The sequence below is a fragment of the Tiliqua scincoides genome, chromosome 1, assembly GCF_035046505.1.
Source record: "Tiliqua scincoides isolate rTilSci1 chromosome 1, rTilSci1.hap2, whole genome shotgun sequence".
NCBI classification, from domain to species: Eukaryota; Metazoa; Chordata; class Lepidosauria; order Squamata; family Scincidae; genus Tiliqua; species Tiliqua scincoides.
Window position 1 is genome coordinate 204,410,753 of NC_089821.1, and position 15,745 is coordinate 204,426,497.

A 15,745-nucleotide genomic window follows, 5' to 3' on the forward strand; every position below is an offset into this window, starting at 1 on the left:
AAAATGTCCTATGCAAATACAGTGTAAATTTTTTTTGCTTGCTAACTGATAGTTCAAAAACTTAACAGCTAAAAGTTAATTTGGGTCTGAGAAACATTGCTAAATGTTAACTCATTTAGTAATGAGTAAAATTAAGTCATGGTCTCGAGCTTAGGTGGAATGGGGGATTTAAAACTGGAAACAGACCATTGGAAACAACAGTTACACTTCTATGCACATTTAGGAGCACAAACACCCCCCTCCACTGCAATAATTGGACCTTGCAAATGCTACAGTGGTGTAACTCAGAAAAGAAATGCCAACCTCTCCAGTGGCTGGATTCCTCTTGTGGTGACGACAATATGAAGAGCTGGAGACAAAATCTTAACATATTTTATAAAGGTTTTACAGACCATCTCAAAAAAGGCTTTGAAAGCATTTTTGTCATATTTTATTATTACAATTTTTCGCACAAGGGGGCTGCCTGCATTCGAGTCAAAACTACAAATTAGAAACCAATTAAGAAATCAGCACCAGCACTCAGATAAAGCCTCAAAAGCAAATCACAATATATTCTTCTGGAAAAAAATGACTAAACATTTACCGAACTTATTCCTCATGCTAGCATATCCTCCAGCGATTGTCTAGTGTATAAGCTAATTAAACACGAGCCTTTCTGTGGCACTTTCCTGAATATTTGATTGCTTAGAGGCTTCTCCATCTGAAGCCAACATTCTTCACACTTGGGCTGCTTTACAAACTGCACAGGATGCGTTAATTCATGTCACAGTCTGTGCTTGTGTTATCTTCACATTATCTTCAATTTATTTTCTGGAGCTATCAAAACCTTTTAGAGCTATCTTCGGCAAATGGACTAAAGATACAAGAGACTGAGATTTAGGGCCCAATCCTATCCAAAGTTCCAGTACTGGTGCAATCATGCCAATAGGGCGTGCACTGCATCCTGTGATGGGGAGGCAATCACAGAGGTCTCCCCAAGGTATGGGAACATTTATTCCCTTACCTACAGGCTGCACTGCAGCTGCACCAGTGCTGGAAAGTTGGATAGGATTGGGTCCCAAGTCTGCTCTGTGTTGCATCCTACAAAACCACAGACTTTTGCAACATGGAGCAAGCACTTGTTGCTTATACTTCCAAACTAAAGCATGTCAAGGATGAGATGTTTATAGGTAGCATCTGGATACTATTATTACACACACCCATCTATCCAGTTACTTCACTGTGTATCCAAAGGTCTGCAAACGCAATTAATAATTCCGAGTGGCGCTCTTTCACATCTGCAGGATCATCCTGTAGCCTGTAAACTTCAGGATGTAAACACAGTCTGAAGGTTTCAAAGCACATCATTGTCAACTTAAGGTTGCATTGTGTGTGTTGGCAGGATGGACAAGAGTGCTTCCATCTGTGTTCCCTCTCAGCTTCCAAATACCATATTAAAGACGGATTGCTCAATCCAACTTCTTAGGCAATATTTATCAGGAATGACACCAGTCACTTTGTTTGCAGCCTAACCTAAGAACTCAGATTGGATATTGGATAAACAGAAGCAGCAGAGAAGGAAAATTGTGAATTTGGCATAAATTTGGGCTACAAGCTTAGAAAATCTTATTCTTTTCAGGAAGCACCTACCTTCTCTTATAAAGGACCTAAGATATCAGATACTCTGTTTCAAGCTAAAGGATGAATGCCTCTTCCATGGTGCTCCCTGAAAAACAAACCAAACCTGTTGAGAACATGCGCCAGCGGAACGCGCATTCTGCTGGCGCACACTGTCACTAAAGTGCCATAAAGAGCTTTGTGATAGTGCAAGGCCCAGGCGCATCAGCAGGAAGACCAGAGCCTTCCCCCCATGTGCTGGCAGTTGCCAGGATGCTGGCCAGAGCAGGTGAGTTCATTGCAGGGGCGGGTAGAACAGAGCAGGGAGGGAAGATCAGATTCCTAGAGGGGATGGGATTGATGGTGCCAGTGCATCCCTTATCCAAACCCTTTCCTGGGCCTGATCCATCTGCAAGGATCAATGCAGACTTCCACCAGCAATATCACTGGCACAGGTCCAAGTTGAACCATCATGCTGCTAGGGCTTACCACAGGACAAGGAGACAAACCCTGGGGAGAACTCCAGCAGCCAACCTCCCCCTTCCCCCCTCCCCCCAAGGCATACAGTGAAAACTGCACCAGCACCACTGCATCACCACATGCGGGTTTAGGTAGGACTGGGCTATAAATGCAGTTTAATCTGAAAGCTGCTCAGATGGGCCTTCTCTTTTGCTGACAAATCAGAATGCTGCTGGGGAAGGGAGGAGAGGGGTGTTATTTTATACATATCACAGCAGCTAACCTAGGTTTGCCATAAAGGATATAATACAAAGTATTGTAGGGATGCAGTTAATCCCAGCTCCTTGGTTAGTGTATCTATAGGATTAGTATTTTGAAACTCCTGTTATCAGTCACACATTATATTTTTAAGTGAACACCAAGAAAATGTAATATGTAAAGAGTTTCTGGTTCTGTATTTCCAATCATTAACATAGGTGAGAATTTCACCCACATAATCTATGCAGGAAAAATCCATTCTTCCTTCAGTCACCCTCATTGTGTTAACAAAACTGTGGATAGGGGATAGTTCACACGTGCTAAGCATTTGTGAAAGCACGTGCACACACCCTGCTCATTTTCAATAGCCAGAGATATAGACAGCAATTGCTTATGTGCTTTTACGGACAAGTCACAGTGGGAAAAGATCTATGATGCACATTTAATAAAGCATCTTAAGAAGCCTGTGTATTTAGCTTGTTTATACATTAAAATATTTCTATTGCCCACACTATTTGTTTGCAATACTAAGCAGACTAGCTCTGTATCACAATTAAACAGTGACTTTATATAAGAATTACTTATTATAAAAGGGCACCTTCTGGAATCTATCTATTAACTATCAAAAACCAAAAGCAACATGGGTAAAACAGAGACACAGTCCATTACCCTGTTTGAAGTGCCAAGATTCTCAAGATGAAACCCAACATAAGATGTGTGATTCTGTTCTACTTAATTTTTCAGAATCATGACCCAAATTAGCATTTTCTCTCTGTTTGGATTCAGAAACTAAATGAAAACTGTTAAGTGCCTTTTGGTTAAAGCTGTTGCCTATGAGACGCTTTGAAAAAAGGACAAAAGATGTCAGTAGTGCAAACTACAATGGGAAGATATCATAATTCTGTATAGATATCTGTAAAGATATCAAAGAGTTCATATATAAGAATGTGCAAATGTTCAAGTTGCACAGAAACTCTGTATCTGTATCTTCAGGCAGACTGAAAACATGGCTAAATCATAACTACAAAGAGCAAGATATCCTGCTAAAGTGAATGCTTTCATTGATTTGGGTGTGTGTGTGTATGTCTATCATCTTGTAACCAGTTATACCTGTTAAAACATACTGACTTCAGTGAGTCTAAACCATGTAAATAGGTGCAGCTCACAACCAACATTCCACATTTCCAGCATATTAAAATATATATCTTACAAGTAATCTATATTAACCCTCCAACCCCATGTGCTGGGACCAAAAAGAGTCTACGTGGAACATCATACACAGACTAGAACCTTTCTACCCCACTAAAGCCCCATTCTCTTCTGCCCGAAAAAGTGATACTAGAACAGTGTAGAATAGAATTTGATGCAATGCAAGAGGAATGGAGGGAGGAATCATGTTCTTTAGATCCTGCCAATTCTTTCTTTTGCATTTGAGCATTTTAATTTCTCAGGGTTCTATACATAAATTCTGATGTCTGCTTTTAGAAAATAGGGAAAAGTCAAAAGCAGCAGCTTTACACTGAAGGTGCTAATCTATATAACTAAGGGCACAATCCTAACTGTGCAAGGGACTTGCACTGGCCCAGGAGGGTCACAAATGTGCCATAAAGTATGTTTGCGCCTCCTCAAGAGTTGGCTGGGCCGGCAAAGGGACACACGCCGGCCGCATCCAGCCTCTGCGCCAACTTGCGAAGGGAGGGTTGCGTGGACCAAGTTTGGCCAACACAGGGGTCTGGGGTGTGCAGGGAAGAAGTGGGGGGGAGTTGGATGGGAGGCATTCCAGGAGCAGGGGAAGGGCGGGTGGAGGGCGGTTCTGGGGTGGGCACAGAGCAGGAGGCGGGGCTGGAACCCGGCTGATATGCCAGATCCGAACCCCATTTCCCGAGCAGCACAGAGCAGCTGCAAGTCACTCCACTCTCCTCTGACTTATGCCACCTCCGGAGGTGGCACAAATCTGTGGAGACCCATTTGGGCTGTGGTGGCTTACCCAAGTGTAAGGGGAAGAATTTCCTCTTGACTCCGGCTGAGCCCCTTCAGGCCCCAACCTTGCGTTCAACACAGCGCAGGCCTCATGGCCTGCCTGTTCCAGAGCAAGACAGAATTGTGCTGCACATTAAATAATTGTTTTAAGTGTATGTTGGCAGTAGAGTAATTCTTTAAAGAACAAGGAAGCTATCCCTTTCATGAACCTCCCTTCCAGGTTTAAAAAAGTATCTTAGAAACTACATGTCCCCTTTCTGTACTGGAACAGAAGCCTGCCTAGCTTGCCACATAAAGGCTATTACAGCCCTCCATTATGCAAAGCACAACTGCGCAGTTGATGCTGGATCTGACCTTGTAACCAGTACTGCTCAAGGGCTCAGATTTTGGGGGGGAAACTTGTAAATAGCCACTCCTGGCTTCCTATCGAGAGTATTTTTTTAGATGTTCAGAAAAGGAAAAGGCTTTTGTAAACTGAAAGCTTTTGGCTGCCTTTCTTTCAGCCATCACTGTACCACAAGTGGCAAATATGGGCAGATATTTTTTGTTGGCTCCTCAGCTTTGCACTTATTTGCAAAGCTGGGTTAGAGAATATTGATAACACACAAAAAGCACTGTTTTCTCTGAAGTTTCCAAACACACTCCAAGGTGTATATTTTTCCTAATGAGGTTAAGTACCGTCCAATTAGGGAAAGAGTCATTTACACTGCTGAGCAAATGTACTTCAGTGACCGTTTCCATAGCAAAATCCATGGCTGAGTCACAATTTTGTCTTGGTCTGAGCAGCTCCTTAACAGTTTAAAAATACTGCACAAATGCTGCACAAAGGCAAACAAAAATAGGCTAAATTCAGCAAAGTCTACATCTGCAGTTGTTTTGACTAGATGCACCAATGCCATGTGGCCACTGATACAGATCCATTACAAAGCAGACAGGGAAGAAGAGAACAGAGTTTACCAACCTGCACCTTCCACAGGTCTGCACTGCCCTTTAAAATGTCAAGGAAAATTTTATAAGATCTGCAGGTGTGGTAACAGGTCACTGACATCTGCACAATGTTGACTGTTGACTAGGTGGACAATGGGCCTGCAAAGAAGGCCTACAACCCAATCAGAAGGCTACACCAAATAAGGCAAAGCCTTATTTGCAAGTGAGCTCTATAGGAATCATTTCGATTTTGTTTTAATTTAGACAATAACATGCAAACTTAAAAACATGCTCCAGCTGAAGATTTGCCCTCAATTTCTTCAATGTCGAATACTGTCCAGTATGACAAAAGCTGGCAGCCTACAGCCTCCATATTAGATTTAAATAATCCCTTACTTAAATTATTCTAAATAGCCATCCAAGGCATCTTAGTACAGGCATCATCCAGTATCCTGGCTCTCCCATGGATACTGGAAACCACAGATAAAGGGGATTCTATCTCCCCATCCCATTACCTTCTTTGTGTGGATTACAAAGATGTCTTACTTGCAAAAATGTTATAGCCAGCTGAGTAGGCAAGTAGCCTGCAGCTTAGGAGACTCAAAGCGAACAGGAAGCAGGAAGTGAACGTTTACTTTTAATCTCCCTTCTAGGCTGCAGGTTACTTGCCTGCTCATCTGGCTATAAGCCTTTTTGCTTACAGCGTTTGCTTAAGCAAGACACCTTATCACTTGTAATGCACATTAACAAAAGGCAATGGGGAGCAGGAAACCAGATGACTTTGTTCCAACATTTCATTATTCACATTTTTATACCACCCTTCCTCCCTTCAGGGTGGTGTTCATGGTTCTCCTCCCCCTCTGTCCTTACAACAACGCTGTGAGGTAGATGAGATAGTAAATGGGCCAAGGACACCCAGTAAGCTCCAGAGATTTGAACCTGGGAATTCTAGGTCAGAGTCCAACTCCCAAACCACTACATAACATGAACGACCAATTCTGAAATTGGTGAGGATATTGATAACATAAGATGAAATGGTGTTCTCTTGTAACAGTTTTACCAATAAAATAGGGATGTGTACATGGCTCATTAATATTACATTAAGACTTCTTCATGTGAAATATATTGAACAAATAGCTTAAGATCATACAGAATTATGCTTTGATAGCAGTTCTTTGTTAAACTTTCCTTGGTAAATTAAAGATAATGAAAACTGATAAGTTACAGTTGAAGGCAGAGTGGCTTGATGCAGGCTCAGGTCCAGCTCCCTGAGTTTTTCAGAAAACATTTTACATACCTGGCTCCTTGCATGCTGCTTTGAAACCCAGAGGTTCACAAATTATGATCTAGTACTTTCAGATTTCAAGGCAACACAAGAGCAGCCCAGTAAGTAGAGGAATGACCAGCTCACTCCAGCACACATAGGATCATTCTTTGACTGACAGATGGAGGTAATGGTAGACTCAGGGTGATAGGCATCCCAAGTACACTGCCCCTTTAGACCCCCCCCCCCTTCAGTGGCTACCACTGATGCTTCCGGCAGCTACATCAACCAGCCGGCCCTCACTGAAGGCATTCTTCCCTCTCATTTGGAAACCAGTGTTTTAATTTTTTACTTAGGTCCTAGAGGTTTACATAATGGTACCAACATTCATTACAGTTGCATTTGTCAGGACTCGCAGGTACAACCCACTCTTCACTATATGTGCCAGTTGGCAAGGAGTAGAATTACTATCCAATTAGCAAAATGCTTCCCTTTCAAATGTAGACACTTAAGCTACTACTTTGAAATTGCGAACATTACATTTGGGAGCTAGATTAATATGGTACTGATAACACGAAATGCAAACACAAAAGTGTGCTTTGAGGTCGTTTCTGAAGAGTTCTTAAACATTCATTGGACAGGCTAAGGCAGCAGAAAGTCAGTTAAGGTACATAAGGTCCCTGGTACCAGTCCCTTGCATCTCCAGGTAGGGCTAGGAAAGATCACCATCTGAAACCTAGGAGCTGTTACTCACACAGGCAACAGCTTAAATGGACCAACAGTGTACAATAGCTTCCTGTACTCCTTTAAATGCTTCTGGCTGTTACCAGTTACAAAGAATTTGCTAAAAATGTTAGAAAATTTTTAAGCAAATCTTGTATTTTTAATTGACAGCATTGAATGCCATGTGACCCTTTTGAATATTACAAAAGTTACAGCTGCAGTAAAGGGCCTACCTTATGTACAAGAAAATTGGATTCTGTTATATAAGAACATGGTGGCATGTAATTTCATTACACACTGTATCTTTCAGTACATACAGTATGTGTGTTATCTGATCTCTAAAGTGATAATAAAGCTATCTGTTGGTATTCAGGACAAATAATTGGCAAATAAGATCATGAGGAAAAAAGGAACAAGCCTGACCCCAATTAAAGTGTCTTCTAACAGCTTCTGATAGGGACAAAGTCACTTAATATTCTTACAGAGTTGGTAGAATTTAATTGTGATGCACAGCTAAGTAGTAATTCAGTGAAGTATTTGATTCTTCAAGTAGCATGGCTTAAGAGGACTCTTGACTTTAAAAGCAAATGAGCACAAGTGCCTGAATTCTGTTTCATTTGGTTGACTGGTCAAGTGAAAAACCACAAGACTGGACTATTTCATTCTGTTGCTATCAATGCTGGCAAGGTTAATTCATAATCCCAGTGTGAACATATTAAGCAGAATGTATAAGCATCTCAAGTTTTATTAATCAGAAACACAGGTTTTAGAAAGACAATGTTCTGCCTAGAACATTAACTACCTTGTGGCTTGGATTGCAACACCTATTTTTACTATCTAGTACTCTCACATTCAGTCCTCCAAAAACATGGATCTTGGGGAAAACTTCCAGGATCATTTCCCCCACATATGATTACAACCATCATATTTTGGCTCCGTTGTCTGATGCACCTATGACAGCTGTGCTATGAAGCAGCAATCAGCTGAATGCAGGACCACTCAACTGAGACAAACTAATCTGAGGACAGCAGTTACCCAGTTTATCTCCACCAATTGTGTGAAATGGCCCTTAAATCAGATACCAAATTGAGAATAAAGAGAGTTAACAGGGTCATGACCTGGGATCATGTTAATAAGCCCTGCCCCTTCAACTGAGCTATACAGCAGATCTCATCATTCAAAAAAACACCACTCAGGTGGACCATCCAGATTAGAAACTTTGTAAACTCACTCCCTGAAATCAGCTTGCAAAAGCTTGAATTTCTGACAACTAACTTTCCCATTCTCTTTTGCTTCAGAAGCCTGCACCAATGTTGAAAGTAGGACTTTGAGCTTATCAAATGGATTCATATAGTTTCAACTTGTAGTCTTTGGATCATAAAAACATTTCAAAACCACACATTTGTTTTGAGATATAGTTGTTCATTCCACAAGCCCATTAGTATCTAGTTAACTTTAGAATGCTTTGACTAGAGAAACATCATATAATAGTCTTGGCTGCAAAACCTGCTTTATTACTCACTGTTGGTATAGCAAAGATAGTGCTGTTATAACGTAACATGGTTTTGTTTTTTTTAAGTATTTTACAAGCTCTCTTCTATTGTAACCAATTTCACAAAACTTTAATTCTAGATACAGCACAGCTATCATCAGAAAGTCAGACAACAAGAATAACTTGCACCTTCACATAAAAATCAAGACTATGAAGGACAATGACTGGACTTTTATTGACTTTGATAACACTGATATAGACCTGACTGGAACATTTAGGGACTTGTATGGATATTTCCTCCACTGTCTCCAATTTTGAAATATGCTGCAAATAGCCCCTGGAGAGTTCCCCTCTCTGAAGGGTTATGGTCCAATGTAATAAAAAAGTGTAACATGTTTAGAAGGAGAAGTGGTCACCTTTCACTTCCAGTAATAAAAAGAAAGTACATATTACTTTCCATTGACCCTCTGACTCCCACATAACCTAGGCGTACACACATACTCTAGTATACTATTGAGAAAATGAAATCCACACATAGCATACTTTCAAGGGTCAGATGACCTTCATCATTGTGTAAAAAGTTGGAGAGAGAAGGAGAGAAGACAGAAGACAGCAGGATTAAGTGAGAGATACTCACCCCTCCACAAAAGCCAAGATCTGTGCACAAGCTGCTTGAACCTGTATCCTCACACTAAAGTGTGATGTTGTCACCATATTAAAGCCAAAATCCTAAACACACATACTTTCATGTAGACATGCTCAGGACTGTGCAGTTAAGCTATCAATTTTTCTGCTCTGAAGGAAGGAATTAGAAAATACATATAAAAATTCATGTCCATCTGGCCTTCCCCTTTTGCTATCTATTTCTCTATCACTCTCCCACACAATCTTTGCATTCTCATTTCTCTTCCTCCCCCTCACTCCAAGTCTTTATTTAGCTTCCACCTCCACCACCACTTAATCCCCTCTTCCTAAAGTGTTTTAATGCAGACACAAGGGGAAAAGAGTAAAGACATCAGAACACAACTTGGAAAAAGGCCATTTTCAAATAGACAAGTAGACTATATTCCAGCCAGATGTTAGTACACAACACTGCATAATCACTGCATAATCATAATTTTCATTTTTACAAAAATCAGTACAATTTATCTCACTTGTATCTCCCTACACTGAAGTAAAAATTACAGTAATATGTCAATTAATGTGCTGGTGATGCACACCAGTGAAGTGCTGAAATCACAGCTAGTCAAATCATTTAAATCATTAAAATGCTAATTAAATGACTATCAAGACAGTCAACATTTACATGGAATCTTAGAACCAATACAAAACACTAGACAGGAATTGCAATGAACTTTATATAATCAGTAAAAGGGACAGAAACCAATTATGATATAATAACTTGGTTGGCAAATGTAAGTGATCTGATGTTTTACAAACAGGCACAGAGAAAGAGAAAGAAAGTTCAGTGTTACATTGATAAGCGAAGTATTCATTGCTAATGTTACTTTTGTTCCAGGCAATCTTTATTGATCTGAAAAGGTAAAACTCTCTCTGAATAAATTTGCTGTATCAAAACATTTCCATTATTCCATTACAACATTTAAGCCCTTCAGTGCCAACCAACAGAACAGAATTCAAACTAGCTCAAGAGACTTCACAACAAAATCAGAGGCTCACTGCACTACTGTACGGAAACCCCATGTGAAATATGCCAGACTCAGGAAACACAAAATTCTAAATTATTGGAATTTGTGTCCAATGTTAAAAAGTGGTCTTTTCAACTTCAGATACATACTTGTAAGCATTCAAGCATTAGAAAACACTGTGATGCAATTACCCCATATCTGAAGCCAAGTGCAGGGTTAGCTATTAGGACAATATGGCAATTATTAGGACCACATACAGTTCCAACTCACAGAAGAGATAATCTATTTTAAACAGGACAACTCACACACCACTTGGGGTTATTTAATCCTGGCAGCAACTGCAGGTGGTCTGTGACAGGCCAATCCTAACCACACTTTCCTGGGAGTAAGCCCCATTGACTCTAATGGGACTTACTTCTGAGTAGACATGCATAGGATTGGGCTGTGAATCACCTACTAAGAATGCTGTCTCTCTTTGGCTCTAAGTAAAATTCCAGGATACTGTTGTAACCCTTGGAGATTACTCACACTCTAAGTCATGCAGTGCTGTGGAAGCATAACATACAGTTATAACTTATTTCCTGGATAACAGGGCAGGGATAACAGCACTATAAACCAGCACAAGCAGCTGTTTGGGGCAAGGGCCATATATAAAGACAACAGCTTTGACAGCATCAGGTATCACACAGTGCTGCAACCAAACTCCAGTTTTCTGGAATGTGATACAAGATAAGGTGCTCTAGCTTAATGCAAGTTATATACCAGCCAGTACTGTACAGGATGTAAATAAGATGTAACAGATTGGGAATACAGCTGTCAACTCTCTTTTTCCCTCCTTTCTTACAACAAAAAATGAGATGACACAAAAGAAGGGGGGGGAGGTTTGCATCTTTTGCTTAGTAAGGAAATTAGCTCTAATGAGAATATGACCTGAGTATGGAAATGTCTATACCTTCTATTTACACTTACTAAATACATCCCTCTAGATCCAAATGAAACATCATGGACTACAGTACTTCTGATCCTCACAGTGCTCCAACTCAAACTTCAAATACATTAAACAGGAAGCGTTGCCAAGTTGAAAAGGACTGTGCAGCTCAAATAGACTGAAAACAGACTGAGAAGGCAAAGGCTATTGCCCTTTGAAAGGAATGCCTCCCCTTCCCAGACACTTGAGGGACTACAGCCCCCCAGAAACAAGGCAATCAGGAGAGGCTGTGTGGAGTTCCATCTGCTCAGCAGATCCTGCACCCCCAGCACAGTCAACCTCAGATCACCCTCTAAACAGCAGGGTCCCAGACAGATGCCCAGATTAGTTCTCAAGGAGCAACCTTGGGTAGCTCCTCCAGCAGGGGTGGGCAGACTTAAGACAACAGAGCCAGCCCTCAGCTCCACGGTGCAAAGCCAGCACCTCGCCTGAGACGCGCGCGCGTCCCCTTGAACTGGGCAAGCAGGTTTGTTGGGCCTTGCTGCATTTCTCTGGGTTGCTGTCAACTGGCTTTTTTTTCCCAGCCCTGCAAAAAAAAACACGTTCTGATGACTTCCCTGGGTGCTTAATCACCACTTTGACAAGAACAGAAACCCAAGCAGGAGCTCGCCAGGGATGAAGAGGCACACACACAGAAAGTTCTCCATGTCCGGCGGCAGCTCCGCCCTGCGATTCCGCCAGGTAGAGTCTCTGCCTCTGCGATCTGCAGCCCCGCTGCCAAAAGTCAGGCCAGCGCGCAAAGTAAACAGAAGAAAGGAAGCACTGGCCTCTCGCTGCTCCTGGGCGCAGCTTGTTTGCTTTCGGAAACCCACAGCACAATCCAGTGCGTTAACTCTTTCGCCACTGCTCGCCCTCCCTCTCCACTCCGAAGGCCAAAGGACTCCAAAACTGAGTGGGGGAAGGGCAGGTCTGTTGCAATCCACCCCTATCTTCTCTCCCTCCCATCCCATTCAGAGGTCTGAGTCTACAATCCTATCCACTTTCCTGGGAGTAAGCCCCATTGACTACAATGGGGCTTACTTCTGAACAGACATGCCTAGGATTGGGCTCTGAGTAGCTGGGATCGACCCACAAGATTCCTTCCACCTTCGGGAGAAAAGTAGCCACCAACTCGAGTTTGGAAGAAACTTAAAAGCAGTCCTTTCAACGTGGCTGCTCGGAGTTCCGTTATCGTCCCATAAGCAGCCCCGAAGAGGTTCGATCCTGCCACAAAATTGCTACCGGGAGTACCGAGTGTGCATTAACGAGGGGGGGGGGAGAACTGTGCACTGTTCAGGCTGTGCAAACAACCCCCTGGGAAACTGACCAGGAGGGAGGGCAAGGCCACCTATGTGGATCGCCACCTCGCCCCACCTCCCAGGTGCGAGCGGCTTTGCACAAAGAAGGGCTCCCCTCTACTCCAGGGGGAGTTTCCCGGGATTAGAGAGGAGCGGGCGGGGGGCTGCGAACGTTCCACCGCCCTCTCCGCGCTCGAAGTCGCGAGCCCCCACAGTGGCCCACGGCGTCTCAGGGTTCTAGGGTTGAACGATCAGTGCTCCGAGCCTGGGGACATTTCCAAGCCCGAACAGTTGCACTTCTCCGCGCAGCACCCGACCTGCGCTCTCCTCCTTTGCAAGCCCGAAGCCAGGTTCCCCACCCCGGGTGGGGGGAGCAAGCCCAAGCAAGCCCCCTTGGCTTCGCAACCTGCCCTTCCCCCCCGGCTGGGGAGTTCCGGAGCCCCCGCCGCTGGAGTCCACAAGGTGCCCGATCGTGTGTGTGTGCGCGCCCCTGAAGTGGGGGTGTTCCCCGAGGCTGCCCCCCCTCCCCGGCAGGAGCGGGGAAGCCGCCGGCGCTTACCTGCGGAGAACTGGCCTCGGGCTGCTCCGAGGAGGGCAGCTGTGGGGGCGACGAAGGAGGCGAGCAGCGCCAGCCAGCCGAGCGCTCCCACCGCCGGAGCCATCGCGAGTTTGGGGAACTTTTGCAGGCAGCCTCGGCAGGCTCTCTGCCGGAGCCGCGAGGGAAGCTCGCCTTCCCGGCCAGTCCGGATCCTCCTGTTGCCTGGAGAGAGGGAGCGAGCAGGAGCAGGGCGGCGGCGGCGGCAGCAACAGTTCCCTTCTCTCCGTCCGCGGTGGCTGCCCGCCCTGCCAGGTGCTGCTATCCCGAGCCAGGCGCTCCAGCTCCCGGACGCGGCGTTGGCTGGCGCTCTCACTCCTCCAGAGTTACTTTGCTTTCGGCGAGCGGGGAAGGGAGGAGGAGCCGAGAGCGCGCGCCGGAGCCCTCCGGTTCTCAGCGCTCCGACAGAGGGAATGAGGCACTCATTTCGGCCGGGAGCCCACAGCCGGGCAGAGCCGTGCCCGCCAGCGCCTCCTGCTGCTCGAGCGCGGCGAGGCAGTCCGGCGGAGGAGGGCAGCTCTCGCTTGCAACGCCTGCCTGCCTGCCTCCACTGTGGCCAAGCTACTAGCAGCGCAGGGCAGCTTTAGAGGGTGTTTGTCGGGAAGGTGTAGGGCTTGGAGGGAGGGTGTCTGCTCGCTCACGTTTTACAGCTTATCTACTCAGAAGTAAGTCCCATTGTGTTCAATGGGGCTTACTCTCAAGGAAGTGTGCACAGGTTTGCAGCCCGAATCGTTCTCAAGGAGGAAGGGCATCTCAGGCACGCTGGAAAGGCAGGCAAGCTGTTGCATCTACTCAGAAGTAAGTTCCATTGTGTTCAATGGGGCTTACTCCCAGGAAAGTGTGCGTAGGTTTGCAGCCTGAAACGTTCTCTAGGAGGAAGGGCATCTCGGGCACGCTGGAGAGCCCGAAGTGGCAGGTAGGCAAGCTGCTGCCTTGGTTGTCCCTCCAATCTTTTGTTGCGAACATGAGGCTGCAGTCTTAGCCACGCTCATCCAGAAGGAAGCTCCCTTGTGTGCAGCTCCGAGAAAACATGCCCAGGAGGAAGGGAGAGATTGTGGGGGTACTTGCTGCTTTGTTATCTACACATGCTTATTTAGGAGTACGCCCCCTTACTCAGAAGTAAGCTGCATTTAAGGTCGCTTACTCCCATGTACGTCTGCACGCAATTGCAATCATAAGCAGTTTGCCTTCCTGGTGAGAGACACTCGTGGGATCGCTGCGTTCCAATCACACACTGTGCGTCACGACTTGAGGCTACAACCCTATGCACACTTTCCTGGGAGTAAGCCCCATTGACTACAGTGTGGCTGACTTCTGAGTAAACATGCATAGGATTGGGCTGTGAAAGAGCTGTTTGCATAGCCTTTGGGGGCTAGTGTGTCAAGCCCCTCCCGCCAAGCTCTGTGGCTTTAACAGCTGCATGCTAACTCAGCAGGTGCAGTTCCCCCCATCATTTCATGTCCTAGTTAGGTCGGGCTGCACCTGTTGAAGTGCTGCCTGTCCGCCCAGCTGTTGAAAGCAGCTGCCCACATATAATCAGGCGTCAGTAATTTCACGTTTGTTTAGTTGGCAGGGTTAGCCCAGACCAGGGAAAGCTAGTAGATCTCCGAGTGGTGTTGAATATGAAAGGGTATACTTCACTCTTCACTTGTTTCTGTCGTTTTAAGGCTAAGCTAAGATGCATAACTGGTCTTGTTCACATTTCTGATAGTTGGAAGAACAGCAACAGAAGATCTTTTAAAAGGGGAGGGGGCGAGACCTATATATTCCAATAGGTTCTTTTTTGAAAGTGGAGATGAATGTGCCTTTTGGAATGAAACCTGTGGATTGGATTTACTAATGTCAGTGTCCAACAACCCAATTCCAAGTGTGTTTACACAGAATTACATCCCAGTGATTTCGTTGGTAGTTGTCCCTTAAGAGTTAGCTTGGTAATAAATCCAGAGTAGGATTTGGACCAGCTGCAAAAAATCACAGCAGTGAGCAAGCAGTGATCTAGAACTTTTCTACAGGCTGGATGTTAAGCAAAATGGGGGAGTGTTAAGAGAAAGAAACAGAAGTTAAGCATAATTTAAAACCCCAGTGGATCCCACTTGACCTCACAAAATCCCTTCCTTTTGTTTCACCCCAAATAATCTTTAAGCCATTTCTGCCCAAAGTTACATATACCAACAGGGATCAAATGTGTCTACCTGTGGGCTGGGCAGAAATGGGTTAACTTCATGAATACAAAAACCACCATGGCTCTGTTTCAGTGCTGCCTTCCCCCCACCTGTGTGTTCTGCCCAATGCTAGAGACAGATTCAGAAATGACTGGAATCCATGTTCTTGCATAAGCAGCCATCCCTGTTTCTTTGCCGCAGTGATCCTTTCAATCTTAGTGTAGCTTGGAAGGACATGCAGTTTACATGTAATTTACAGCTAGACCATGTGAAGTGCTTGTACAAGTACAGTGTTCAGTGAGACTCTCAAATAAGTGCACATAGTGTGAGACTCAGTGTTCAGTGAGACTCTCAAATAAGTGCACATAGTGATCC

The 15,745-nt window shown here is 44.5% G+C and overlaps 1 protein-coding gene across 7 annotated transcripts in view; it reads right to left on the reverse strand.

Moving 5' to 3' along the window:
* The window catches only part of PTPRK (protein tyrosine phosphatase receptor type K), a 466,239-nt gene extending 452,706 nt beyond the window's left edge, over positions 1-13,533 (reverse strand). For all 7 annotated transcript variants that reach the window (XM_066614422.1, XM_066614429.1, XM_066614387.1 and 4 more), the window contains exon 1: positions 13,173-13,533. In XM_066614422.1, coding sequence (XP_066470519.1) covers positions 13,173-13,275 — 103 coding nt within the window. In that variant the 5' untranslated portion in view covers positions 13,276-13,533. The remainder of the gene's footprint in view (positions 1-13,172) is intronic.
* Positions 13,534-15,745: the final 2,212 nt, after the last annotated feature.